General features: G+C 49.1%; 1 protein-coding gene across 2 annotated transcripts in view; it reads right to left on the bottom strand.

Annotated features, from left to right (window-relative positions):
• The window catches only part of Incenp (inner centromere protein antigens 135/155kDa), a 30,905-nt gene extending 4,905 nt beyond the window's left edge, over positions 1 to 26,000 (bottom strand). The window contains exons 1-17 of one of the 2 annotated variants that reach the window (XM_013028959.1): positions 25,889 to 26,000; positions 22,191 to 22,341; positions 21,657 to 21,770; positions 19,589 to 20,355; positions 11,034 to 11,085; positions 9,933 to 9,987; positions 9,720 to 9,816; positions 7,753 to 7,804; positions 7,243 to 7,360; positions 7,028 to 7,162; positions 6,614 to 6,625; positions 4,515 to 4,624; positions 4,321 to 4,441; positions 3,837 to 3,959; positions 2,564 to 2,742; positions 1,171 to 1,237; positions 905 to 1,009 (exon numbers count right to left, since the gene is read on the bottom strand). In XM_013028959.1, the coding sequence (XP_012884413.1) occupies positions 905 to 1,009; positions 1,171 to 1,237; positions 2,564 to 2,742; positions 3,837 to 3,959; positions 4,321 to 4,441; positions 4,515 to 4,624; positions 6,614 to 6,625; positions 7,028 to 7,162; positions 7,243 to 7,360; positions 7,753 to 7,804; positions 9,720 to 9,816; positions 9,933 to 9,987; positions 11,034 to 11,085; positions 19,589 to 20,355; positions 21,657 to 21,770; positions 22,191 to 22,341; positions 25,889 to 25,898 (2,268 nt within the window). In that variant the 5' untranslated portion in view covers positions 25,899 to 26,000. The remainder of the gene's footprint in view (positions 1 to 904; positions 1,010 to 1,170; positions 1,238 to 2,563; positions 2,743 to 3,836; positions 3,960 to 4,320; positions 4,442 to 4,514; positions 4,625 to 6,613; positions 6,626 to 7,027; positions 7,163 to 7,242; positions 7,361 to 7,752; positions 7,805 to 9,719; positions 9,817 to 9,932; positions 9,988 to 11,033; positions 11,086 to 19,588; positions 20,356 to 21,656; positions 21,771 to 22,190; positions 22,342 to 25,888) is intronic. The other variant, XM_013028960.1, reaches the window with a different exon arrangement.
• Between the last annotated feature and the right edge of the window lie 1,566 nt (positions 26,001 to 27,566).

The following is a 27,566-nucleotide window of genomic DNA, read 5'->3' on the forward strand; positions in this document are numbered from 1 at the left end:
GTGGCGCTGTAGCTCAAGTGGTAGAGCACTTGCCTTGAGCTGAAGAGCTGAGGGACAGCACCCAGGCCCAGAGTTCAAGCCCCACGACCAACAAAAAAAAAAAAAAAGTAAAAACAGAGCTGGGAATGTGGCTTAGTGGTAGAGTGCTTGCCTATCATGCGTAAAGCCCCACGTTCGATTCCTCAGTAACATATAAATAGAAAAGCAGAAAGTGATACTGTGGCTGAAGTAGTAGAGTGCTACTCTTGAGCCAAAAAAGTTCGGGGACAGTGCCCAGGCCCTGAGTTCAAGCCCCAGGACTGGCATTAATTAATTTAAAAAAACAGAATCCTACCGCAGTGTTACACACATAAAATCCCAGAGTCAGGAGGCCAGCTTGGGCTACACTCTTGTCACCACCACCCCCAAAAATATAAAATCAAGGGACATGAACCATCCCCTTTTAAAAAATGATTGAATATAATTTTATTGTTATTGTTACTGTGTTGTACAGAGGGATCACAATTCCATGAGTCGGATAATGAGTACAAATCTTTTTAATGTTACCCCTTCCTTCGCTTTCCCATTTCCCCGTCATCCCTGCCCACAAGCTGCATAGTTCATTTTTTACATAGTGTATATTGAATACTATGTCTGTATTTGTTCATCCTTCCTCCCTCCATTTCTGTGCTCCCCTTTTGCCACCGTCCCCCCCTCCCAAATAACAACAAAAATATGGTCCCATTTCCTGGAATTCATTGTGATAAATAGTATTTTAGATGCTCAGAGGAGTTATGAACTTTTGGGTTCCTCTCTGAAGAGTATGGTCCTCTATCTTAGAGTCCTAATATGCACAGACTGTATCTGTAACTACTAGGCAGAAAATAATCGGGACAGAGCCCTGTGTGAGGGGCGTGAATCTCACCTGCACGTCCACGGTCACGTTCAGGTTTTTGCCGGCCCTTGCCTCCTCCTTGGCTTTCTTCTGCTCCTCCTGTAGCCGCTGCTCAGCCAGACGCTGCTGCTCCTCCTGTGATCCCCACAGGCAAAAGGGTGTTGTGTGTATGCGGCCTCCCCTCCCCTGACCTCACTGCAGCCCGTGCAGCAAGGCAAGCCAGGGAAGCCCTGCTCCCGTGGGACCAGGCCTCTCAATCCCGCAGCTCACACAGGCCACATGGGGGAGCCCCCTACCTTCTTTTTCTCCTCCAGTTCCTTCTGCAGCCGCTCCTTCTGTAGCCGCATGGCCTTCTCCTTCTCCCTAAAGATCAAGCAAGAGCTTGTTAAGGTGGAAGAGAGTCTAGGCCCTGGGATCTGTGCGTACCCTTTAGAGAGTGAGATAGCAAATGGGACACTGGCTTAGAGAACAGCTGCACCTTCAACCCCACACTGGGAATATGCACTCCTGAAAGCATCAGGAGCACAAGTGGAGCCAGCGCCCACTGCAGTGGCAAGCAGACTTGAGGCTACAGGCCTTCTCTTCTGTGATACCTGTCCCCCATCACTGTCACAAGAACTAAATGAGATGATCTGCACTACTTCTAGTCCTCTAGTCATCTCCACCCGTGGGGCAGGCCCCCAATACTGTCCTGTGCCACCCAATTCTGAAACAGAGTACTTGCCACTTCTCCCATCTCTCCTTCCCAGACACTGGGAATGCTGACTCTGTCCCCAGAGGACCAGGGACACCAGTTAGCACCAGAAGACAGGTCTGATGGCCTCCCTGGCCCTCTTGCCTCACTTATTCATGAACCCTGTACCACCACAAGGCTGGAGGTCCCCAGGAGGTGGGGGCTGCAGATCATAGCTGCTGGACCTGCATATCTGCACATATCGACGGTACAGTACTCATAGATCTCCTGGCACACAGTAAGTTGGGATTATCCTCTAGATATCCCCAGGGCTCAGCACAACCAGGCACAGGAGGGGCCCTGGATAAGCAGTAATAAAACTAAATGTGATACCTGTGGCTCATGTCTGTAATCCTGAGCTACTCAGGAGGCTGAGAGCTTGAGGATCCAGTCTGGGCAGGAAAAATCCATGAGACTCTTACCCCAATTAATTACCAAAACCAAAACCAAAAACAGGAGTGGAGCTGTGGCTCAGGTGGTAGAGCACTAGCCTTGAGCAACAGAGCTCAGGGATAGCACCCAAGCCCCAGTACTAGTACAAAAAACAAAAAAAAATGCAATTTCTGTCTTTTGAACAGAAACACACACCACTGCTTCTGCAGAACCAGAAGAATGTAGGGCTCATTAGACCCCTGGTTCCCAACAGGGCCAGGCTGGTAATGGGGGCAACTCAGGAATAACCCGAGTCATCGTCATCACCAACATGAGGCTAGCTGATCCTAAGATTCCCCCCATCCTACTAGGACACTTGAGGAAAGGATTCCGGGTGAAGGCAGAACACAATGACCCAACCTTATGCTTCTTGACTCTCCCAGAGCCAATGTGCACCTAATCCAGTGGTTTAAAGCTGCAGACATCTGGCTTTGAAACCAAGGGAAAAGCTACAGAGTGAAGTGGGGAACCAAAAAGAGGTGAGGACCACATTTCCGGTCAACCTCTCACGAAGGCTTCCTTACTTCTCGGCCTGGAGCCGCTCTTGCTCCAGTCGCCGTCGCTCCTGCTCAGCCTGCTGCCGTTCTTGCTCCCGCTGCTCCGCCAGCCGCCTGGCCTCAGTGGCCTTGCGCAGCCGCTCCTGTTCCTCCTCCTCCTTCTTCTTCTTCTGCAGCAGCTCTTGGTGGCGCCGCTCCTCCTCCTCCTGAGACCAGGATGCAGGGAGAGGTGAGGGTGCTGGGGCTAGGCCTGGGCCCACAGGGCGGGGAAGAGGCCGGCTGGAGGGGTCAGGGCCCACTCCTCTTCCAGGGGCTGCCACCAGTACAACAATAGAGGCTGCGCCACAGGACCTCCCAGCAAGACCCTGCAAAACCCTGCAAGGATTGCCCCAGCCAGCCTGAAAGGCATCTGGCAACAGCAGCTGCAGATACAACAAGGGAAGCTCAGCACCATGCAGCCAGACTCAAGAGCTATATGAAGCTGGGCAGTAGTGGCTCACACCTATAATCCTAGCTACTCAGCAGGCTGAGATCTGAGGATTACTGTTCAAAGCCAGCCCAGGCAGGAAAGTCCATGAGACTATTATCTCCAATTAACCCCTCAAAAGCCATAAGTGAAACTGGGGCTCAAGTTGGAGACCACCAAGCCTTGAGCAAAAAAATGCTTAGGGACCACACCCAGACACTGAGTTCAAGCCCCAATACTGGCACCAAAAAAAAGAACTGGGACATTGGGTGACTTGCTTGACTCCTGCAGCCTTTGATTTTTCTCCTCCATAGGAGCAGCAGTAGTACTTACGCCTCATGAAGTCGCTGAGTTAAGTCAAAATGATGCCTAATTTGGTATGCAATAAATCCTAATAGTAATAGAACTTTTCAGTGATGACCTTTTGTTTACCATTTGGTTTCTAACAATTCCTAGAAAGAGGCAGGTTGCTACTCTTCCAATGTAATATTTGAGATGGATTTTGGCAGCAACCATGTGCAGAACATCCTAAGCACTACATCTATTAATGCACACATTCATTAACTCACCTAACCCTCAGGAAAACACCATTGCTACTTGTAGTAACAGAAGCACAGAAAGGTCAAGTAGCCTGCCCAAGGTCATGCAGCAATACATGGCATTGCGGAGATGGGAATATGGCTCCTAGAGAAGGTAAGGAGCGGGTGGCAGTCACCACCTATCTCCAAGGCACTGGGTGCACCTCCTCTGGGCTTGAAGATCTGCCAGGCTCAATCCCACAAGGTGGAGTAAACCTGGCAGCAATGAGACAGTGCCTGTTCTGTGCACACAAACCTGTTGGAGCCACTTGAGCCTGCGTGCCTCCTCCTCCTGCTTCCTGCGGGCCTCCACCTCTTCCATCTTCTTGGCTGCAGCCTTCTTCTTGGCCTTCTCCTCGGCTAGCCGTTCCTCTTTGGCCTACAGAGCCCACCCACAGGTGCTTACTAGAGCAGCCAGTTTCTCAGCGCTGTACAGCGGGTCCCTGAACTCTGCTTGATGGTCACCCTGTCTCCCTGCTGCTACCCATAGGAAAGGAGCATTGGAAGCCATGCCTGCCCAGGACTACCCATGCACCAAAGGCTCTAGGAAAAACCAGAGGCCAGATACCAAATTCGCAGCTCAGAATGGACCCAAGGGCCCAAGGGACAGATGAGGCCAAACCCATAAACTTTTGGAGGGGTCCAGTCCTACCCTGGAGGCCACTAAGTCTGCGATGTGTGGGCTCAACTATGACCCAGCCCACCTAACAGCTTGGCCACCACCAACCCAGGCTCAAAACCTTCTCCGTCTTCTCATCAAGCTGAGCGAATTTCTGCTCAATCTGCTTCTTCTTCTCCTCCTTCATCTGTTCCACCCGCTCTCGGGCCTGCAGCACCTTGCGGAGGCGCTCTTCCCTCTTCCTGTGGGCACAGGGCAGTCATAAGGAGCCCTGCCAGGGTCAGCGCAGGACATGCTGGGAGCCCGGCCACTTACTGCTTCACTTCCTCCAGCCGCCGCCGCTTGTCCTCCTCCACTTTCTGCCTGCGCAGCTGCTCCGCCACCTCCTTCCGCCGAAGGTTCTCCAGGCGCTGCCGCTCCTTCTCCTGGGAGTTTGGGGGTGAACTGGGTTGTGAGTGAGGACAAACCCGAGCCCCCAGGCTGTCAGCTGTGTGCATCAACCCTCAGCCAAGTGAGCAAAAGCATCTGATTGCTTCTTAAATGCAGAGATGGCTCCAGCATGCCCTCCGTGCCCAGCCAGGCCAGCCCCAAGGCTTCCATTTCTGATCCCAGGACACAAACACTTTCCCAGAGCCATAGTTGCAAATGCCTTCAACTGGGTGCTGCCAAGTTGTGGGTGGCACAAAACTCAATCTCAAAACCAAACATGTGCACTGCAGTTAGTTAAACAGTGCACTTGAAAAGAGAATGGGGACTGAGACTGAGAAGAGACAGAAAGGCAGCTCAGAAAGAAAGTTACAGCTAATGCTTGATTTAAGAACTATCATTTTTAAGTCAGGTGCTAGTGGCTCATGCTTGTCATCTTAGATACTCAGGAGGCTGAGATCTAAAGATAGCACGTCAAAACCAGCCTGGGCAGGAAAGTCTATGAGACTCTTTTCTCCAGTTAGCCACCAAAAAGCCAGAAACTCGGCCTTGAGTGAAAAAGCCAAGGGAGAATTTAGAACTAGAAATACATTAACTGAAAATCTGAGACACAAGCTTTCATTACTTATGCTCTTAGGCTGAATTTTACCAATTTCATAAGAAAATTCAAGGCTTCTGAGTCTCATACAATTCATTTCTCCTCTTCCTCAGTCCTCAAGTGAGCTGGGTCATCCCTGCTTCCCAGAGCCACCCCCAAGATCCAGAGGGTGGGAGGAAGCGACAAGCTGGAGCCCTTCCCTCTCCAGAGGCCTCACCCGACCGCCCGCTCTCTCTGCCAGGCACCAACCCCCCACTTTATACCAGACCCTGCACTCAGTGCCTGACTCAGTCATGCCTGGAGCCACCAAATCTCCACAAGTGTTCGTGAGACTCTCCATTTTGTGACTTAGGACCAGAAGTTAGGAAGAGTGTCCACAATCCCAGGAATCTAGAACCTTCCTCGGTCCCTGGTCTACCAGCTAAGGACTAGCTATACCCACCAGATGTCCTTGCAGAGATCTGAACTGACCAAAGCAGGTATGGGTAATTTCCTGGGCCTGGTAGTCAGGCCCAGAAAATTGGCCAAGGGAAAAAACATACATGACCCTTCCTAGGAGCCTAGTGCACAGCAGGTACCTGGCACAAAAACAGGTACCTAAGGCCACAAAGCTCACTAGTCAGTATATTGGAAGGCATGTGCTATCACCTTGTAAACTAGAGAGGCAAGCTCAAGACCCACTGGCCAGCTGCTGAGAAGCTCCTCCCACATGCCAAGGCCCTCAGCTAGAGGCAGAAGACCTCAGGTGGCAGTGAGTGGCTTCTCAGAACTCCTATGGCAATAAAGAAAGGCACTGTAGCTTGGCAACAGACATAGAGCCAGGACTGTGAGCAACCCACGGCTCTTGCTCTTGGCCAACAGGCTGGATCCGCTCAGCTCGGAGGTGTCTGAGAAGAGAACAGTTTGGGTGATCTTTTTCCAGAGGCCGCTGCCAACAATTCCACTGTAACCAAGAGGGCAGACCCAGTCTCCAGCCTGGGTTCAGTAGCCAGAACTCCCTCCCCATCCCTTCCCATCAAAGTCATTGCTCAAGTATGATCTAATAAATCTCTCAGAGACTCTAAGGACCAACCACAACCTGTCTGTTCTCTTCACAGACCCACAGGCTTCAGTGCTAGGGGAAAGAAATGGCGTGGGATGCACTTCAAACTGTGGCTGTCACACCCCACTGTATCCTTCCCAGAGCAGTGCAATGTCAGGACCAGAGATGGCAGAGGGAGGACACAGGTCCCCAGCATGGATGAACACCTCAAGTGTCTCCCACAGCCTCCTCTCTTTTCCAGTGATGTTAGTGATTATGTAAGGACTATAAGCTATGCAAACAGGGCTACAGAGGAAAACCACTACACACTGCTTGGTTACAGGACAGGACAAGACAAGCTTTACTTACAACAAAGCTGCACTGTGGAGGAAAGGAGACAGCAAAAAGCTGAGAGTTAATGTCAGGCTAGGAGATGGCCCACAGAGCAGACCATGAGCCCAACTGCAGCAGCACATCTGCTCTGGGCCTGCACCTCTAACGTCCATGTCAACCCAACCCTCTCCCCCAACCACTTGCACTACCTAGGCTGTGGGAATGGAGGGAAGCACAGTGGTCTGCTATGCCCACGCTGCTACCTGCCAGCCCAGGGCTCTCTAACATGGCTAAGACTCTGGGTTACAGTCAGAATCCATAAGGCCCTTTCCCAGGGCCAGGCCAGACTTTCCTTCTCCTGGATCTAGGCTCTCAGTAGCCTAATAGAAGACAGAACCTTCAGCCATGGTTCCAGTTCCAGCAAAGCCCAGTAGGGGCAGCCTCTCTCACCTTAGGGTCCACGCGCAGAGGAGTATTGCGCTTAATGAAGGATTTCATGATGCTGCTGCGGGAGGCCGAGGTAGGGGTCATGAGCAACTGGTTCCTCTGTACTGTATGCAGGAAGGTCCGGAGGGGCCGCACCACCTGCCAACAAGGGCAAGCAAGGGTCAGCACTGAGTGGGCACACAGGGCAGAATGCAAGGTAAGGGCAGGAACCTGCTCACCTTGTTGGCTGGACAGGGCGGAGAAGGGGTCTTGGTCCTGGGGGGCTGTAGGTCCTCATCCTCCTGGAAATTCTCCTCATCCAACTCACTCATCGCCTGCTTATAGCTACGTTTCCTTCTGTCCAGACAGGTGACAGCATTACAGGGCAAATCTAGGAACCTTCCCGCAACCCTGCCACACCTCATAAGAGCTCACTCTGTGAGCAAATCTAAGACTCTAGATCAGAAGGGACTGTGCAGATCAAATCATGACGCCTACTCAGAGAAAGGGAAGTGTCCAGTCACACAGCCAGGAGAAAAGAGAGAGTCAGGGTCAACAGCCACATCACCTGATTCCCCACCCAGCTGCTCATCTCAGGCATCATGCTACTGCATTTGCTGAGACAGAACACCAGGCCACCACCCCAGACAACAGGTGACAGAGCTTGGGACCACATGTCCACACACATATGCTTGGGTCATGTTCCTGAGCCCCTCAGAGTCACTGGCTTGCCTCTTCACAGCACAAACCTGATGCTCTGGGGTGGCTCCCTGTGTCCATCTGCTGGGTCAGTCTTGGACTCTGGAAGAGAGCAATTTCAACAAGATTGGTGCATGATGCTGACGAGGGTAAGGGGTGCATGAAGGGCTCAAGGAAGGTGCCCACTGGTAGCGGCAGTGACCAGAGCAGGGGCAAGACTCCCTTTCCTGATAGCCTCTAGGTGGCCTGGGGCAGAAGTTTAACACCAACTGGCCTTGAGGAATCTAAATTCAACCAAAGCCCAAATCATATCTCCAGGACAAAGCCCTCACCACACCCAGACATCTATGGCAGGAATGGCAGAGCAGTCCCATTAAAACCCTCACCATGCCCCACTCTCTGACACAAAGAGCAGTGTTTAGCACAGCTGCTACACGCACACGGCCCGGCCTTCAGCGGGTGCCAGCAGGACAGGAGGGGAGGCCTCCTACACAGGGCCACCATGAGGGACAACCAGTATGGTTGGTTTCACCATCACTTAAGAAAGCACCTTTGAGAGAGTTAGGGAAGGGTAGACACTGGATGAAAGGAAATGTGCCTGACTCATGTCATCGTAATCCCTTTGTATATCATCTATCAAACAATAAAGTAATTTTTTTTTTGCCAGTCCTGGGGCTTGAACTCAGGGCCTGGGCACTGTCCCTGAGCTTCTTTTGCTCAGGCTACCACTCTACCACTTGAACCACAGCACCACTTCTGGCTTTTTCTGTGTATGTGGTACTGAGGAATCGAAACCAGGGCTTCATGCATGCTAGGCAAGCACTCTACCACTAAGCCACATTCCCAGCTGATATTTTTAAAAAAGAAGGAAAGCACCTTTTATTCCAAACAGTCCTTGCAGCACCCCTGGGGACTGTGGGGCTAGCATGACTACTATCCACCTTTTTTTGGTCAATTGTGGGGCTTGAACTCTGGGTCTGGGTGCTGTCCCTCAGCTCTTCAGCTCAAGGTTAGCGCTCTGCCATTTGAGCCATAGCACCACTACCAGCCTTTTCTGCTTATGTGGTGCTGAGGAATTGAACCCAGAGCCTCATGCATGCAAGGCAAGCACTCTACCACTGAGCCACCTTCCCACCCCCTCACTTACCCCTTTGTAGAAGATTTTAAAACCAGTAGTCAACAATCTCAGAGCTCAAGCCTATAATCCCAGCTATGCAGGAGGCTGAGATTTTGAGGATCTCCATTTGAAGTCAGCCCAGGCAAAAAAGCCTGAGAGAGTCTTACTTCCAATTAACCAGCAAGAAGCCAGAAGTGGAAGTATGGCTTAAGTGGTAAAACACCAGACTTGGGCAAAAAAGGCAAGTACAAACATAAGGGCCTGAGTTCAAGCCACAGAACCAGCTCCCATACACACAAAAACAAAACACCCACATAGTATTTTCCCACAAGAGGGAAAAAAAGTGCCCTGCCGGGGAGACTCCAAGACTCTCCCAGTACCCTGGAAGCCAGGCAGATCCAGACCCGCTCTCAGAGCCCTCTGTCCTCGTTAGTCAAGAAAAGATAGAAGTCAGAAGCACACCAGAAGACCAGGTGTGGTGATAAAGCTTGGAATCCCAGCTACTCAGCAGGTGAAAGTAGGAAGACTATCTTAAAAGCAAACTAAAGCAAATTAAAATCAAAATTTTGAAAAAAAAAAAGTTTAAAAAAACCAAGCCAGTGGAAGAGACAAAGCTGGAGGCCATGTAAGAGTTCAGACCCCCAACCTACAGCTCTTCCTGATTTAACCTAGGTTTCTTTCTGATTTAACCAGGGCTTGAGGCATGGCACTGGTACCTTTATATTCATAACCTAATTCCGGTCCTGCCCCCTGCTTCCTGGTCCAGCCAGCCACCATTATTCACACAAAGCACCCAGCAGCAACCAAAAGACCTGTTACCTAAAAAAAGGGGCTTCTTGTCTCTAGAAACAGGGCCAGGCTGAGGCCACCACAGCCCACTGCAGCTCTGTGTGTACTCACCCTGCTGCTGTTGAGGGGATGCTTCTTGTCTATATGCCCCAGGCTTCAGTCTGGGTGTACTAAAGGTACACAACGTGCTCCCATCATTCTTAGAGACCTGCAGGGAGAAGTGAGGCTTGAGGACATTGTACCTGCAATCTAGGACTCAGGACAGCCATGTTGTAGAGCTTGAGCCCTGGAGGCTTCAAGGCCTTCCCTCCCTGGCCACCTTACCTCTGTCTCCGCTGCCTCTCTGGACTCAGCCTCCTTGCTGGGATCCTGCTCTGGACTGAAAGCAGAACAAAGGCTCTGTGAGAGCTGCCCAGGGAATTGAAGCTCTCCTGACTCTCTGGGATGGGGTGAGTGTGGGATGATCTAACCTGGACCACAAACCCTAGCCCCCTCGGATGCAAGGACACGGCCAATAAACAGTAGCTTCTTGAGCAGAGGAAGTTTCTGAATTCTACTTCATCTTATCCTATCAGCACTGATTCAGGCAAGAACCTCTATATTCTGGATCATAAATGTCCTCCAAAGGCCTAGGAGTTAAAGACTTCTTTCCCAATATAGTGTTAGTGGGAGATAGTGGAAACTTTTGGGGTGGACCCTAGTGAGTGGCCTTCAGGTATGGTCTCTACCACCACAGGCCTATTTGGACATGGACTGAAATCTCCAAAACTTTTCTCCTTATGAGTTAATGTATCTCAGGTTATTCGTTACAGTAATGGAGAGCTTTGCTTCTAGCTCTGCCTCAATCTCCTGGGCCCAGATGAACCCCATCTCTTGTGAGGCTGCTCACTACACACCAGGGACTGGCCAAGCCAGCACTGTACTTAGTAATCCCATCTTCCTATCTCAAACACTGACTTCTGCCCCAGAGCAAGGAGGAAAGGGGCTAGTTTTAATGATGACAAGACATGGCCTCAGTATCTTGGCCCCTAGAAGTAACCCTGGATGTAACCCTAGAGTGGACAGCATTCCCTGACACCCCCATCCTGACTGAAGTTGGCTTCCCATGGCTGCTCAGCTACATTTACAACCCATGGAGTCTACACTCAAGAGATCAAGGCTAGCCAGGGCTGACAAGTGCTACACAGAGACCCGATACCCACATTGCTCACTGCCTAGTTTGATAGGGGACCGGGGGGGGGGGGGGGGGGGGGGAAGCAGCGTAGACTAAAAGGAAAGGACTGCAGTAGGGCCATGGGCAGCCCAGGCTGAAGAAGGCAGGTTCAGCCCCAGGAAATGCCTCTGCCACAGTCTTCACTTGACCCTTCAGTTCAAGTGTGTCCTGCTCAGTATAGGATTATCCCTAAGCCCTGGAACTCAACTCACCCAGCTTTCTGAGGTACCTCAACATTCAGGAGCCTCTCCAAGTAGCTGTGACCTGAGGAAACACAAAGGAACAAAAGGTGTCATCAGAAACAACCAAGTACCACACCAAAGGTCTACAGCATCCGCCTCTAACAGGGGTGAGGCAACCGCTCCTGTCACAGACTGAGCCCCAGTCGAGGCCTGGGCCTCACACTTGTATTCATCCTTGCACCCTCAGCAGAACTGTTGGCTTCATGTCTCCTGACAACACACTCATCCAAGGGCACATCTCTGTTCTTTCACTGGACTATGAGTTTCTTAGGGAAAAGGACAATGTCACCAGAGCTGTGGGCCCAGCTCCCAGCCTGAGACCAATACAAGACAACTACTTACTATGTGCTGGGCTCTGACACAGGCTTTGGGACTCAATGGTAAACCAACAGAAATACTGCCAAAAAATCCCAGAAAGGACACTTGTGGTATGTGCAATGACAGAAAAGAGCAAAGGATTCTAGCCCTAACTGGCCTGGATGATGGGATACAAAGATGAAGGATGGGAAGATGTTCAGGCCAGTTGTGTGCAAAGAGTATTCTCTGACTTCTACAAATTTCCAAGAGCATTTCACAGAATCCCTGTTTTCATTATAATCCTAAAGTATTACTTCCCCTTTGCCCTGAATTAATGAAGCCAAGGGGAAAGGAGAAAATGAAGCTCAACACTAATCAAGGGTGTCCTATCATACACTCAGGAATGGCTCTGAAGAGGTATCAGTTGTATTACATCTGTACACCAGTTGTGTCTCTGTAATACTCTGCATAACAAAGGTGGACATATGCAAGATGCCCATTTGCTTCAAACCCAAGTCTCTATGAAAAGTGCCCAGATTTGAGTTACTGGCTGAACTAGTTCTGTCCTTTCTTTTTTTTTTTTCCTGATGGTTTTTATTGGAGATAAGAGTTTCACGGACTTACCTGCCCCGGCTGGGTTTGAACCATGATCCTCAGATCATGATCCTCAGATCTCAGCCTCCTGAGATTACAGGAATGAGTCACCGGTACCAGCCCTGACATTTTTTTTTTTTGGGGTCCGGTCGTGGGGCCTGAACTCTGGGCCTGGGCGCTGTCCCTCAGCTCTTCAGCTCAAGGCTAGTGCTCTACCACTTGAGCCACAGCGCCACTTCTGGCTTTCTTTTTCTTTCTTTCTTTTTTTTTGCTTATATGGTGCTGAGGAATCGATTCCAGAGCCTCAGCATCCAAGGCAAGCGCTCTACCACTGAGCCACCTGCCCAGCCCAGCCCTGACATTTATAAAGCACTGTTTCTAACTGAAAGAACAGCTGGCAATCTGTGGTGGTTCAATGTTAGATATTCAGAGAAGCCATTTTCTTAAGATTGAATGAAGTCTGTTAAACAACATACTCATTGACAATAAACTCAGCCAAAGAAAGGCCAAAAGTAGAACTTTGAAAAACACAGAAGCACCACAGCTTTTTTTATACCTAAAGATATCCCTGACAGATCAGAAAACAAGTGTTTATTTTAATTTCCTTTATTTCAATAAATTGTATTTTAAATGTTCAGAGAAGTTACACCTTTGGGTTCCTCCCCTAAGAGTATCCTCCTTTAGTCTGAATGTGTGTGAATGCCTAGAGACCTGTATAAGTTATCATGTCCAGTTATATTTTAGATCTAGCTCCACATATGAGAGGAAATATGCCTCATTTGTCTTTCTGCGCTTGGCTTACCTCACTTAGCATGATTTGTTCTAGGTCCATCCATTTCCCTGCAAATGACATAACCTTATTTTTTCTAGCAGATGAGTAAAATTCCATTGTCTATCTATGTCACATTTTATGGCACCTGGGCCATTTCCATAACTTGGCTAATAGTGCAGCAATGCAAATGTGCTTTTTAAAAATATTATCTAGGGGGCTGGGAAGGTGGCTTAGTGGTAGAGTGCTTGCCTTGTATGCATGAGGCTCTGGGTTTGATTCTTCAGCACCACATAAGCAGAAAAGCTGGAAGTGGCGCTGTGGCTCAAGTGGTAGAGCACTTCAAAAGCTCAGGGACAGCACCCAGGCTCAACTGACAAAAAAATGAATAAAAAAAATAAAAATATTATCTAATAATGTGTGGACATTTGGAAGATGTATGTAACTCAGCAAAACATAGCTTCCAAATGACCAATGTATGAAGTTCTAAAACTACACAGTTAAATAACCCTTTCAAAGGGTGTGATAGACCAATGAGCTGTCTCATTGTATTGGACGTAATAAAAATATGTACAACTATTTGAAAAAGCTCATTTCAACTACACTAGTGTATGAGGCCAGATTTTTCCAGATACTTTAACCCAAACCACTTTAATACAATAGATCAGATGCAGATGCTGGCTGTCTTTGGCTAAGCCTCACCATAAAGAGATATGTAAACTGTCCAATGAAGCCAGTCTCCTCTCTGCATTTTTCTTTTGGAAAAGATATTTTCACTTAATTAAAAAAAAATCTCACTTGACACCAGTGGTTCACGCCTATAAGTCTAGCTACTCAGGAGGCTGAGATCTGAGGATCCTGGATCAAAGCCAGACCAAGCAGGAAAGTCTGTGAGACTCTTTTTTTTTTTTGTCAGTCGTGGGGCTTGAACTCTGGGCTTGGGCATTGTCCCTGTGCTCTTCAGCTCAAGGCAAGCGCTCTACCGCTTGAGCCACAGCGCCACTTCTGGTTTTCTAGTGGTTTATTGGAGATAAGAGTCTCACGTGGACTTTCCTGCCCGATCTTAGCCTCCTGAGTAGCTAGGATTACAGGTGTGAGCCACCGGCACCTGGCTTGTGAGACTCTTATCTACAATAAACCACTAGAAAACCGGAAGTGACTTGCTCAAGCAGTAGTGCTCTCACCTTGAGCTGAAGAGCTGAAGGACAGCGCCCAGCCCAGAGTTCAAACCCCACGACCGACCAAAAAAAAAAAAAAATCTCATGTTAAATCATGTTAAGTGAGGTAAGCCAAGATCAGAGAAACAAATGGTGCATGTTCTCTCTGATATGCGGAAAACAGATCTAAAATGCGGTGGGATGGTAAGTTACACAGGATTCTAGATACTCACATACAGTGAGACCAAAAGAGAATAGTCTTAGGAGAGAATCACAAAGTTATAATGCCTAAGCACCTCTTCACATTTATATAAAATAACATGTATACTAAAATGAACTCCTAAGATATGGAAACAAAAGATTTTTTAAATTATTTTTTCTCTTTCTGATGATTCTGTATTCTTTATATACAGTGTATTTGCATGTATATCTTTGGGAAGGTGGGGGGAGAGCACAGAACTTGAGGAAAAAGATGAAAAAGTGTAACAGCGCTCACTGGACACTGATAAAACTGAACTATACAACTGGTAAGTGGAGAAGGAAGGAGGGAAAGGGACAGATACGGGAACAGAAGACACGGTAAGAAAGGAAATGTACTCATTACCTGATTCATATAAATATAACCTCTCTGTATAACACCTCTATAATAACAATAAAGTAATTTTTTAAAAAATCTTATGTTAGCTAAGCACTGGTGGCTCACACCTGTAATCCTAGCTACTCAGGAGGCTGAGATCTAAGGATCTAAGTTCAAAGCCAGCCAGGGCAGGAAAGTCTGTGAGACTCTTATCTCCAATAAACCACTCAGAAAACCATAAGTGGCACTGGTAGCTCAAGTGGTAGAGCACTAGCCTTGAGCTGAGGAGCTGAAGGACAGCACCCAGGCCCAGAGTTTAAGCCCCACAACCAACAACAAAACAAAACAAAATCTTAGATCAGCCAGTATAATCCTAGCTACTCAGCAGGCTGAGATCTGAGGATCGGAAGTTCAAAGCCAACCCAGGTAGAAAAGTCCATGAAATTCTTATCTCCAAACAACCACCAGAAAACCAGAAGTGGTGCTGTGGCTCAAGTGGTAGAGCACTAGCCTTGAGCTGAAGAGCCAAGGGACAGCTCCCGGAGTTCAAGCCCCACAACCAAAAAAAAAAAAAACCCAAAAAACAAAAAAGTTATGTTAACAGATAAGAGGCATGATATCTTGATTTTTTTTTTAAATAACAAGATAAGAGGCATGATATCTTGATTTTTTTTTTAAATAACAAGATACTTTTTTGTGGTGGGGGCATTGCTGGGATTAAACCCAACCAAGCAAGTGCCCTGTCACTTAACCTATTCTGACAGGTTTTTATTTTGTGTTTATGATAGAGTATGCTACTTTTGCCAGAGCTGGTCTCTAACTCACAATCTTCTTGCCTCCATCACCCAAGTAGCTTAGATTATAGGAATACACAATGACACCTGGCTCTTAGGTAATATTTTAAATCTTTAATATTAAGTATTAAACTATAAAATAAAATATTATGTCAGAAGCCAGTGGCTCACACCTGTAATCCTAGCTACTCAGGAGGCTGAGACCTGAGGATCTTGGTTCAAAGCCCAGGCAAGAAGGTCCATGAGATTCTTATTTCCAAATGAACCACCAAAAAGCCAGAAGTGAAGCCGTGGCTCAAGTGTTAGTGTTAGCCTTGAGCACAAAGGCTGAGAGACAATGCCCAGGCCCTGAGTTCAAGCCCAAGTCTCACACTTACACACACACACACAAAATTAAGTAGTATTATAAATGGTTAATTCCAGTTTTTATTTCTAAAAGTAACTATCAGGCTAGGGATGTGACTTGGTAATAGAGTGCTTGCCTAGCATACATGAAGCCCTGGGTTCAATTTCTCAGTACCACATACACAGAAAACACTAACCTTGAACAAAAGCAGCTCAGGGACAGTGCCCAGGCCTTGAGTTCAAGCCCCAGGAGTGGCAAAAAAAAAAAAAAATACTATCAAAAAAAGAAGTAACTGCCGGGCGCCGGTGGCTCACGCCTGTAATCCTAGCTACTCAGGAGGCTGAGATCTGAGAATCGCGGTTCAAAGCCAGCCCGGGCAGGAAAGACCGTGAGACTCCTATCTCCAATAAACCACTAGAAAACCAGAAGTGGCGCTGTAGCTCAAGTGGTAGAGCGCTCTCCTTGAGCTGAAGAGCTGAGGGACAGCGCCCAGGCCCAGAGTTCAAGCCCCATGACCGACAAAAAGAAAAAAAAAAGTAACTATCAATAGATATAATCTCATAATCAAAAACCTTGAGGCCTTTATCATTTGTAAAACTGGAGACAAGTACTAAGACCAAAACTTGAAAGCCACTGGTCTGGAAAGAAGGGAAAGCACCTGCCAAGCCCATGGGTAGGAAAAATGCTGATGGGATGAAGAAAAGGGACAACTCAGCATAGACCAGGGGGATATGACCAGAGCTGGGGCTGACAGGAAGCCAAGGTGAGGCCAGGTAGCACCCAGGAAAAAGAGAAGACAGGCAAGATGTTGGAATGGCCAACTGGCAAGACACAGAGGGAACCAAGCAAGAAGCAAGGCATCGGAAGCAGGGGCCTCTTCTTTCTGGGGTACAACAGCCAGGCTGGGAGACAGCGAGGGAGCAGCTACAGAGTGATCCTTGCAGTTACAGGAGGAAACTGTTCCCACTGGAGCCAGAAGATATGGCTTCCCTCATCTCTCCAGATCCATACTCCCTGATGGGTGAAAAGATGCTCATGTGACCACCCAACCTTCACCCATGCAAGAACTTCTTGGAATGATAAATGCCCACTTTATGCCATCCTGTGCCTCCTAGCAGATCTGATGGCAGGGAGGTCACTCTCCCTGGCAAGAGGACTAAAGAGCTGTTTGTCAATACAGAAGTGGACAAGGAGGCCCAATGAGGAACTTGGCTGGTATAGAACCCTCTAGAAATCCTGCAGCAGGGACCACTATTCCTTGCTTATCCATTCCTGTGAACTGCTTCCAGGCAGCCCCTCCCCAGGACAGAGGGCAGGGGCTTCACGCCCCCTCCCTGCAGCTCTACCCTCTAGGGCTCCACACTGGCTTCCAGAGGTCCCTGTGCCCTGCCACTCCTGCCAGTCTCCATTCCCTGCCTGTCCTTCCCACTCCATTCCTGCAGATTCTTAAGTCAAAGTTTGCTTCCACAGGAACCCAAGCCCCACCCCAGAGCCTGGTGTCAGAAGGCACCCAGAAAGCTTATCTTCCTACTTGCTGGTCCTTGCTCTGGGGCAACCTGGCCACTCTCCATTGAGCTCCAGCCACACAATCTTTTTAAGGTTGTTGTGTTTAAACCAAATTTCCCATACACAAGCACTAAGGTCTCTCTCCACCTTCAAGCCACACACCATCACCATTTCATAGATGGGGCAGTAAGATAAGTGAAGGGGTACACCAAAAGCCACCCAGGGGCTTGGTGACTCCAGATCCTGGACTCTGCTTTCTTGTCATCCTCTTATGTCCCTCTCAAGTCACGAAATGAACTAGAATCAGACAGACTTGTTCATGCACCAGTCAGCTCAGAGACCCCCTCACATACAGAAAGAGACTGAACAGGAACAAGGGCTTAAAACCTGCCAGGTTAAGCCGGGCACTGGTGGCTCACGCCTGTAATCCTAGCTACTCAGGAGGCTGAGATCTTAGGATCGTGGTTCAAAGCCAGCCCGGGCAGGAAAGTCCGTGAAACTCTTATCTCCAATAAACCACCAGAAAACCAGAAGTGGCACTGAAGCCTCAAGTGGTAGACTGCTAGCGAGTTCAAGCCCCACGACCAACAAAAACAAAAAAACTGCCAGGTTAGAGCCATCTTCCCAACTGTCAGGTTCAATGGCCTCCTTATGCCTCAGTGTCCTTCTCCGTTCAAGTGCAAAAATGCTGACAAGCCATGGTGGTGATGCAGACAAATTACATAGGCTTAAGCCTTGAAGTGTCAGCCAAATCCAGCTGCTAGTGACTATACCCTAGTGTAAACCCTGGCCCATCCTTTCCATCAGTCCTACTGCTAGGTCCATTCTCTGGCTTAGACCCTGCAACTAGCTCCTACCCAGTCTCCCTGCCTACTCTCCTCACTTCCTCTTGGCCATGTGTGTGTGCGCGCGTGTGCGTGTGTGTGTGTGGAGAGAGAGAGTGAGAGAGAGAGCTATTAGTACTAAGGCTTGAACTTGAACTCAGGGCCTTAAGCTATTTTGTTCAAAGCTGACAAATCTTTTTAACTGGAGATAAGAGTCTCACAGACCATCTTACCTGGGCTGGCTTTGAACTGCAATCCTGAGATCTCTGCCTCCTGAGTAACTAGGATTACAGGCATCCTTCCAAACCCTCCCAGCTCAGTCTCACCCCATCATGTAGCCAGCCCTGACCCCCAGAGCTGTCACTTCTCTGTGATTCATAAACTCCTGTTGCCACTAGGATATCAACTCAACATCTGGAGTTGAGATCTGAATAACCAAACCAGTTAATATTACAGTGCCCTTCCTATACCAGGAGCCATCCTAGACACTCTATCTGGACCAATCAAAGAAAAGCTCCCAACATTCTCATGAGGTGACACCTAGCCAAGTTCACAGATAAAGCTCTGAGGCCTATGAAGGTATTTCCATAACCCATTCAAGGTTGCAGAGTTGGGTAGATGATGGTCAAGCTGCACTCAAAACCAGGCCATTAGTCTCTAGAGTAACTTGATTCTCCCCTCTTCTCCTCTCTGCAGATATGCAAGGCACCTGCTCCAACAGTAAGCCTGCTGAAATGAAAACTCACATCTCCAGACCAAACATGGTTTCTTTCATAGGAGGCAGCACACACACACATGGTGAATTTAAGTCAGGCTCTACAGAACTGGGGAGGGGGGGAATCCTCTGACTCTAGGGAAAAGGCTCAGGTTCAAGCTTTAGTGTAGCCATGTACAATAGGGACACTGGGGCCAACCTCAGTTCCCTCTATAAAAACAAGGATGAACTAGATCTCTACTATCCAATATGGCAGCCACTAGCTACAGGTGGCCATTTGTATCTAAACTGAGTAAAATGTGGTGACACTTAAAAATTTACCTCCTTAGTAAACTATTCCTGCAATCCCAGCACCCAGGAGACAGAAGGAAGAGTCTGAAGCTGGTCTGGGCTACACAGCAAAGACTCTAATCTCTAAAGTCCAGGGATACAACTCACTGGTAGAGTACTTGCCTACTCTGTGCAAAGCCTTGAGTTCAATCTGCAGTACCACCAAAAACATAAGGTATAAACAAATAACCTCAATTCCTCAACCAAATTAAGAGTTCAATGACCAGCCATGGCTAGCTAGGTCTACACATCACACAGAAAAGCAAAAATATAGAAAATTTACATCAGGGGCTGGAAAGGTGGCTCAGTGGTAGAGAGCTTGCCTTTCATGCATGAGGCCCTGGGTTTGATTCCTCAGCACCACATAAGCAAAAAGAAAAAAGCCAGAAGTGACACTGTGGCTCAAGTGGTAGAGCACTAGCCTTGAGCTGAAGAGCTCAGGGACAGCGCCCAGGCCCAGAGTTCAGGCCCCACGACCGGACCCTCTCCCTCTGCACCCCCCCAAAAAAAGGAAATTTACATCACCACAGACAGGTCTATAGAAAGTCCCTTAAAAACCCTCTAGCTGAGCCTGGCACTCAGGACCACTCCCCAACCCAGGATACCCCCCACTCACAGATGATGCGGGCAGAAGCAGCTGGCTCTTTGGTGGCCTTCTTGGAAACCCTTCTGCTTGATCTGCGGCTGGTACCATCCTGTTTGGTCACAAGGGAGTACTTGTGGGCCAGGGAGTACTGTTGGGCCAGTGAGACTTGGGGCCCTGAAGGAATCAGGCTGTGCCGCATTGACCGAGTATGCCTACGGGAGCCGTTGGTTTTGGAGTAGTTATCTGGCAGGATGGGGACCAGCACTCGCTCTTGCCATGGATAATATGAAGAGTCAGTTGAGTCCCGGGAAGCTTGAGCAATCTTAAGCTTAGAGGCAGATCGCCCTGTTCCAGCCCCTCCATTCTTAGGGTCCTGGGGGGTAGTCATCAGGGAGCTCACTGTGACAGACTCCAGTCTCCCAGCCTCTGATTTCTTGGGTGTTGGTTCTTCATCTGAAATCAAGACGTCCTGAGAAGCTGGAGGTGGGGTGGGGTTCACAGCTTCTGACAGAGTCAGGGCAGCTGTGAGCTCAGTGAGACGCCTCTCTGCATTCTGGCGGTCACTGATGCCTATCTTCACCGTAACCTTCTTGGTCAGTTCTATGGGAGACCCAGAGGTGGGCAAAGGAGCAGCCGATGGCACAGAAGCTGCTGCAGCTGCGGCAGCCGCCCTGGTTATCCGCCGCAGCACCGGGGAGCCGTTCTCTGCCACTACGGTGGCCAGTTTCTCCACCTTGTCTCTGCTGCGGAGCTGTCGGGTGCTCAGCTGGCTGCTCCGAGTCCTTCTGCGGGATAACCTATTAGGGTGACAGAACGGAGACTGTTGGCAATCCACGAGGGCAAGGAAGCACCCCTGTAAACAAGTTAGGGTATAACAGATGACCCCAGTGGCTACCAGCTTGGATGAAGTATGGATCAAAGGGGTCACAGAACAGCTCTTCCACCTCAAGCCACCAGATCCCAGTCTGAGATGCAGTCTCCCTAACTAGAAATGACACCTAGGCCTCACCAAACAGCTGACATCTAAGTTAATAACTCTGTGCTAAGAACCTTGGCTTCAAACTTCACTTGTGCTCTCGTTTTTGCTACAAGGTAGTCCTGGAAGGTGAACTCCATGATTCCCGCACTTTGGAGGAGGAATGAAGAGAGTCAGAGAAGTCAAAGATTACTCTCCAGGGCGCGCAGCTGCTAAGGCAGAGATAGCAGCTTACACCCAGGCCTGCCCTGACTCTCAGACCCAGGGCTTCGGCTCTAATACTCCAATTACCATCATTCCTATGTCTGACTATACCAAGCTCAGATACAGGAAGATTGGGGATCAAAAGGTAAAAGGACAGCTATTGCTAGGTGCTGGTGGCTCACACCTGTAATCCTAGCTACACAGGAGGCTCAGATCTGAGGCTCACGGTTCAAAGCCAGCCTGGGTAGGAAAGCCCATAATACTCTTATCTCCAATAAACCACCCAGAAAAATGGAAGTGGCGCTGTGGCTGAGGGACAGCGCCCAGGCCCAGAGTTCAAGCCCCATGACTGACCCCCCACCCCCCAAAAAAAGGTCAGCTGCTCTTTTTTCCCCCAGTCTGGAAGTCCTTCCCCTCTCCTCTCCTCCAAGGCTCAGATCAACCCCTACCAATACCACCCCCACCCCCAACACACACCTACACAAGAAGGGGCACACCCACTCTAAACTGGTCTCAGTGAACACTTCATTTCCCTGTAACATCTCATCCCCAGCAAGGGGACCACCCCACTACCATAAGCTGTTGTTTCCCCCACTTTTTTCATGTCGGTCCTGGGGCTTGAACTCAGGGCTTAGGTACTGTCCCTGAGCTTTCTGTGCTCAAGGCTAGTGCTCTACCACTTTAAGACACAGTGTTATTTCAGTCATTTGGTAGTTCATTGTAGATAAGAGTCTCTAGGACTTTCCTGCCTGCCTGGGCTGGCTCTGAACTTGATCCTCAGCTCTCAGTTTCCTGAGTAGCTAGGATTATAGGTGTGAGCCATGGACACCCAGCTCTGCTGCCCCTAGTTACAACTTTAGAAGCAAGCTCACCTATGGAGGCCACCTGCCCCACTCACCCTTCCCCGGCCTCTCCTACCTTTTCCTGATGGGATCCCGATTTTCATTCTGAACATTAGAAACTCGTCTCTTCTTCTGTCGGTTCTTCTGAGAAGGAGTCTTGGGCATCAGCTCGGGCTCTTTGCTGAATTCTCTGTTTTGTAAATACAAAGAGGGTCACACTTGAGGCTTCCTGGAAACTACTGGCCTCCCTTCCCACTAGCCTCCCTTCTTCCCCTGTTCTGGCAGTGACAGGTCAAACGGGCAAGTAGCACCAAAAGAGCTCTCCAAAATGAAGTACAAGCCAGGTACCCAGAGCTTCCTCCTAGAAACATGACAAAGAAGCAAGCTTCCAGAAGAGTTACCACACCCTGCACCTGAGAGGCCCAGCTTAGCCACTATGAGCCAGGCAATGTATTCAAGCTCTTCTTCCCCTACACACCTCCAGCTCATAAGGTGCTCAGGAAGGAGCCCCAACAGGCCGTTTGGCCTGCCAAACAGAAAACTACAGCAACACTGGCAGGACCTGCCACCACCCCCAGTCACCACCACACCAACAGGCCCCTGCCTTAACCTGGTGAACATGCGCTTGGCCTCCTCTTCAATTTCCAGGAGCCACACCATGTCTTTATTGTCCATGTTGCAGACAAAGTCCATAAGCTTTTGGTCACATAGCTCCAGCAGGTGAATGGGCCCTGGGGCTGTGGTCTCCATATTGGCTTTGTCTGGGGAAAAGGCAGAGACAAGAGGCACAAGGACTTGAGTTTGGGGACCAGAAGAGTCTACCACACAGCCCTCACTCATAAGTCACCATAAAACACCAGACCCTTCCGAGTGCATCTCCTCCCCAATGCAGAACTCCAAATGCCAAGCCAATGGCCTCATTTCTAGGAAAAGAAGCTTCAAACCCCCTTCCCCTGATGCGCACACAGTTCCCACACACAGAGTATGGCTGTCCTTAGGAGTCCACACTTCCCAACTAATTTGGATTTGAACCTTACAAATGGCCTTTTGGGGGCTTAAGATACCTGGATATGGCCACCTACCTTCCTAGATCTGAGAGAAACTGCCATTACACCCTGTCCCTGCCCCAAACACAAGCCTATTCTTACTCTATGATAGGCTCTCCTCCTACTGTTTGTAAATGGGTAAGAAAGGAGTAAGACACCTATGCTGAATATGAGCTGATGCCAGCCACCAAGCAATGACATTGACTCCAGCTGTCTCTTTATAAGGTCAGTGACCAGAAAGGGGTTGTTTGTTCCAGTAAAGGTTCAGAGACATACTCCACAACTGAAATGACCTAAAAATGGGTTGGGGGAGCATGAGAGAAATATGTTGATAAACAATTCCTTGCTTTTAGGAAAACCTGTCTACAAATATCAGGCGGGGGGGGGGGAGGATGGACAACAAAACAACAACAAAAAAAGAACACAAATTTTTGTTTGTTTAAGGCAAGGACTCAAACTCATTATCTGATACTTTCGCTCATTCTCTGGTACTCTATCACCTGAGTCACACCTCTGACCCCCAAATTTCTCTTAAAAAAATTTTTTTGGTTGGTCATGGGGCTTGAACTCAGGGCTTCGACACTGTCCCTCAGCTCTTCAGCTCAAGGTGAGTTGCTCTACTGCTTGAGCCACACCACTTCCAGTTTTCTAGTGGTTTATTGGAGATAAGAGTCTCACAGACTTTCCTGCCCAGGTTGGCTTTGAACTGAGATCCTCAGATCTCAGCCTCCTGAGTAGCTAGGATTATAAGTGTGAGCCACCAGCACCCGGCTTTTTTAATTTTTTAAATGGTTAGGAGCTTGGGCATCCTCTTCTGCTTAGGAGCTTAGGATCTGATCATAAAATCACTGCCAAAGCCCCAAGCCAGGAGGAAGAGTGTAATAATCATAGTATGATGAATGAAAGTCTAAGTGACGTCTCAAGCCATCACGGAATGAATCCTTATGTCAGGCAGTGACCCACCATCCTGATTCAGACCATGAAAAGCAAAAGGAATCATGCCTAGCTCAGCATCCATGTAGGATGTAAGGATGCTAATTCTTTGATCCTTCTGGAGCTTAAGACCATATGTCAGATCGCAGCCTCAGGAGGCTTTTTTGGTCCTGATATTGGGGAACATTAGCCATTGTCCTTAAAACAAGCTCTGAGGGCTGGGAAGGTGGATCAGTGGTAGAGTGCCTGCCTTGCATGCATGAGGCCCTGGGTTCTATTCCTCAGCACCACATAAGCAAAAAAGCTGGAAGTGGCGCTGTGGCTCAAGTGGTAGAGTGCTAGCAATGAGTTGAAGAGCTGAAGAACAGCGCCCAGGCCCAGAGTTCAGGCCCCATGATCAGCAAAAAACAAACAAACAAAAAAACAAGCTCTGCCCTCCATCAGGAACATTTTGTTTCCAATTTTGTATGGCTTCCTCCTTCAGATCTCAGATCATCAGGGAGGAATGAACACCAATGTAAAGTATCACCCAGGCCACAATGGCAATCACTGGTTTTAATTCTCTGTACAGTACTTTTGAGTGACTTGTTCATTACTTGTCTGTCCACTTACTGTTTCCCAGGGCAAGCCCTTCATCTTGCTCATCAGCCAGAGCTTAGAGCTCAGCACAGTGCCTGGTACTCAAATGAATTAATCCATCCATCAACTAATGCCACATATTCTCCTTGCCGCACCTCCTACCACCAGCACCACTAACACCTCAGCACAGGTTAGGGCAGGCCAAAACACACCCAGAGGCCCAGCTCTTAGGTGCCAAGGGCAACACTAATTGAGAGAGAGTTTAGGCAAAGATCTCTGCTCTGCAGCCAAGGAATCAAGGGCATAGATTCTCCTCTGCCATCTCTCTTAATTCCTCTGCACCCAGATCACAGCCCTGGAAAAGTGCAAAACCCCAGTTCAAGGCCAGGAGGGGGAAAAAAACTGCTCAAGAAAACCAAAGATGCCAGGTGCCAGTGGCTCACGCCTGTAATCCTAGCTACCCAGGAGGCTAAGATCTGAGGATCACGGTTCAAAGCCAGCCCGGGCAGGAAAGTCTGTGAGACTCTTATCTCCAATAAACCACTAGAAAACTGGAAGTGGCATTGTGGCTCAAGAGGAAGAGCGCTCACCTTGAGCTGAGGAACTGAGGGACAGCACTCAAGCCCAGAATTCAAGCCCCACAACTGACAAAAAAAAAAAAAAAGAAAGAAAGAAAGAAAGAGCGAGCCAAAGATATGCAAAGGAGCTACAGAGAGCAACAATGGGTACCTATTTCAAACCTGCAAAATGCTTCTTTCACAAAATCCAAAAAAGCATTTCCCATGGATTTTAGTAGACCATGACTTAGCCATTTTAAAGAATGAAAAAAAAAAGTCACCGTTAGAACAGAGGTGACCCTGGAAAGAGTCAGAATTACAAAAATCAGTCTCCTGTGAACAGTAGCAAAATCCTTATCCTTAACTGGTTTAAGAACCTGTACACGAGAAGGTTGACATTGACTGAGATACCTTGTAGTCATAAATTGACAGGCTCGAATGAAAACCCTTTGTACAACTACTTAAAAGTGTAGGAAGTTTAGCACCTCCCTACCACACCTCCAAATAGAATGGTCTATTCTACCAGCCACTCCCTTTTATTGAATCCTCCTCCAAGCTAGATAAGGAAACTGAGGCCACGAGTTTAAATCCATCCCCCGGGAAATCGAGGGCGAAGCGTGGATTAAAACTGCACTCTAATCACTAGCTAGAGGAGACTCCAGGACTTCAGCTTCAGAAAGGTGGGCGTCAAGGCTTGGCTCTGGGCCACCCCCCAGGAGCAGCCCCCAGAGACGGGGTGGGGCTGTGTCAAAGTAACGGGCGGCGTGGGCCTCAGGAAACAGAAATGGACACTTTAAAAAGAGACCCCACAGGAGCAGGGGAGCTTGGACGAGGGGCTTCACGGTACGGAGAGGCCTCCGGGCACACTTGAGCCAAACAATCCGGTCCGTTTCCAACTTCCGGAGCTTAAGTAAGTCAACAGTCTCCCAGACACAGAACAAGATGTCAGGCACCGGGGAAGTCGCTCCTTCGGGCCTAGATGGGAAGTTGGGGCGTCACCTCAGGACCCTAGAACCAAGGCGGGTCACCTCGCCACCGGGACAGGCGGACCCCCTCCATTCCCGGGCCGGAAGCGGCGGGAGTGAGGGAATGGGTCACACCCCCGGCCTCGACCGGGCAGGGAAGGAGCCCAGAACCGAGGACGATCGAGCCGCTACCCACCCGTACCCCGCTGGCCGCCCGCGCGCACTCACTCGACTGCATCGCGTCTCCTAAGGACTGTTGCGACCCAACTCCACGACCTCCGGACCCCGAAGCCCAGCCTGCCCGGACCCCCTCGGCTGCGAGCCTTCAGGGCTCACTTCACCGGAGGAGCCACCGGGTGGTGCAGCGCGGGCGAAATCTACGATTTTCAAACCTGAAGGCTCAGCCAATGGTTGGCAAGTTTGTCAGGGCGGTTACAAAACTCCAAGCCAATAAAGTAGCAGAAAACATCAGTCAACCCACCCATTGGATTTCCAGATTGCCAATCTGCGGGACCAAGAGGCGGGGAAAGGAAGTTATAGACGCTTTAAGCCTCCTCAGCTTCCGGGAACGGTGCGACGATCACGGAGGACTCCTGCGTTGGCCCGGGACGCGCGGGACTCCAGGAACTACAAATCCCGGCGTGCAATGCGAAGGCCCGGCTCAGTGAAGTACTCTCGCACGACGTGAGACAAATGAGACGTGGGTTCTGAGGGGATGCGGACTCCCTTCGCCTGACTCTTCGCCCGTCTTGCGTCTGGCTTTCTCGAAACTTCGTTCCCGATAAAATGCGTGGTAAAACTGACCGCAGCTACTCAAAGAGGATAAGATCTGAGGACTGTGGTTTGAAGCCAGGCCAGCCAGGAAAGCCCGTGAGACTCTTATTTCCTGTTAGCCACCCATCAGCCAGAAGTGGAGCTGTGGCTCAAGTGGTAGAGCGCCAGCCTTGGGAACAGAGACAGCGACCAGGCCCTGAGTTCAAAACCACCTTGTAAATAGCACCAGTTTGCACTTACAGAGTAAATAGCACCAGTTTGCACTTACAGAGTAAATAGCACCAGTTTGCACTTACAGAGCCGCGTTTTTCTGACAGCCTTGGCTCTCAACACAGGGCGAGTTTACGAGCCCAGCCTCTCTCCAAACACACAACAGAGCTGACCATGTAGGGACCAGTTTTCATTTGAGGGCTGGAAATGGAACTGAGATCCCAAAGGTAAAGACCGGCTGTGTTGCCAAGCACCAGTGGCCCACGCCTGTAATCCTAGCTACTCAGGAGGCTGAGAAGTGAGGCTCCCAGTTCAAAGCCAGCCCAGGCAAGAAAGTTTATGAGACTTTAATCTCCAATTAATCACCCACAGTCAGAAGTGGAGCTGGTCCAAGTGGTAGAGCACTAGACGAGTACAAAGAGGCTCAGGGACAGCACCCAGGCTCTGAGTTCAAGCCCCAAAACCAACAACAACAAAAGAACATATCGGAAGATAATGATTTGCTGATAGGTGGCTCAGCCTGTAATCCTAGCTACTCAGGAGGCTGAGACGTGAGGATCCCGGTTCAAAGCCAGTTTGAGCAGAAAGTCCAAAGTGAGACTATTTCCAATTAACCACCAGAAAACAGGAAGTGGCACTGTAGATCAAAGTGGTAGAACACCAGCATTGACCAGAAGAGCCCAAGGACCATGCCCAGGCCCCAAGTTCAAGCCTCACAACCAACAATAAATAAATAAATGAAAATTCTTTGCTTTCAGCAAGGTAGAAGCACACTGGCAATAATTACCAATGCTGTCTCTCTCTGAACAAAGAAATCAAGGAGTTTTCATTGGGGAAGGTCATACATATTCATGTAGGAAAGGCGGCATCACAAGCTGAATTGGGCACATTCCTGAGCATGCTCAGTTCAGGATCTTGCTTT

Source organism: Dipodomys ordii, unplaced genomic scaffold (assembly GCF_000151885.1).
Source record: "Dipodomys ordii isolate 6190 unplaced genomic scaffold, Dord_2.0 Scaffold117, whole genome shotgun sequence".
NCBI lineage: Eukaryota > Metazoa > Chordata > Mammalia > Rodentia > Heteromyidae > Dipodomys > Dipodomys ordii.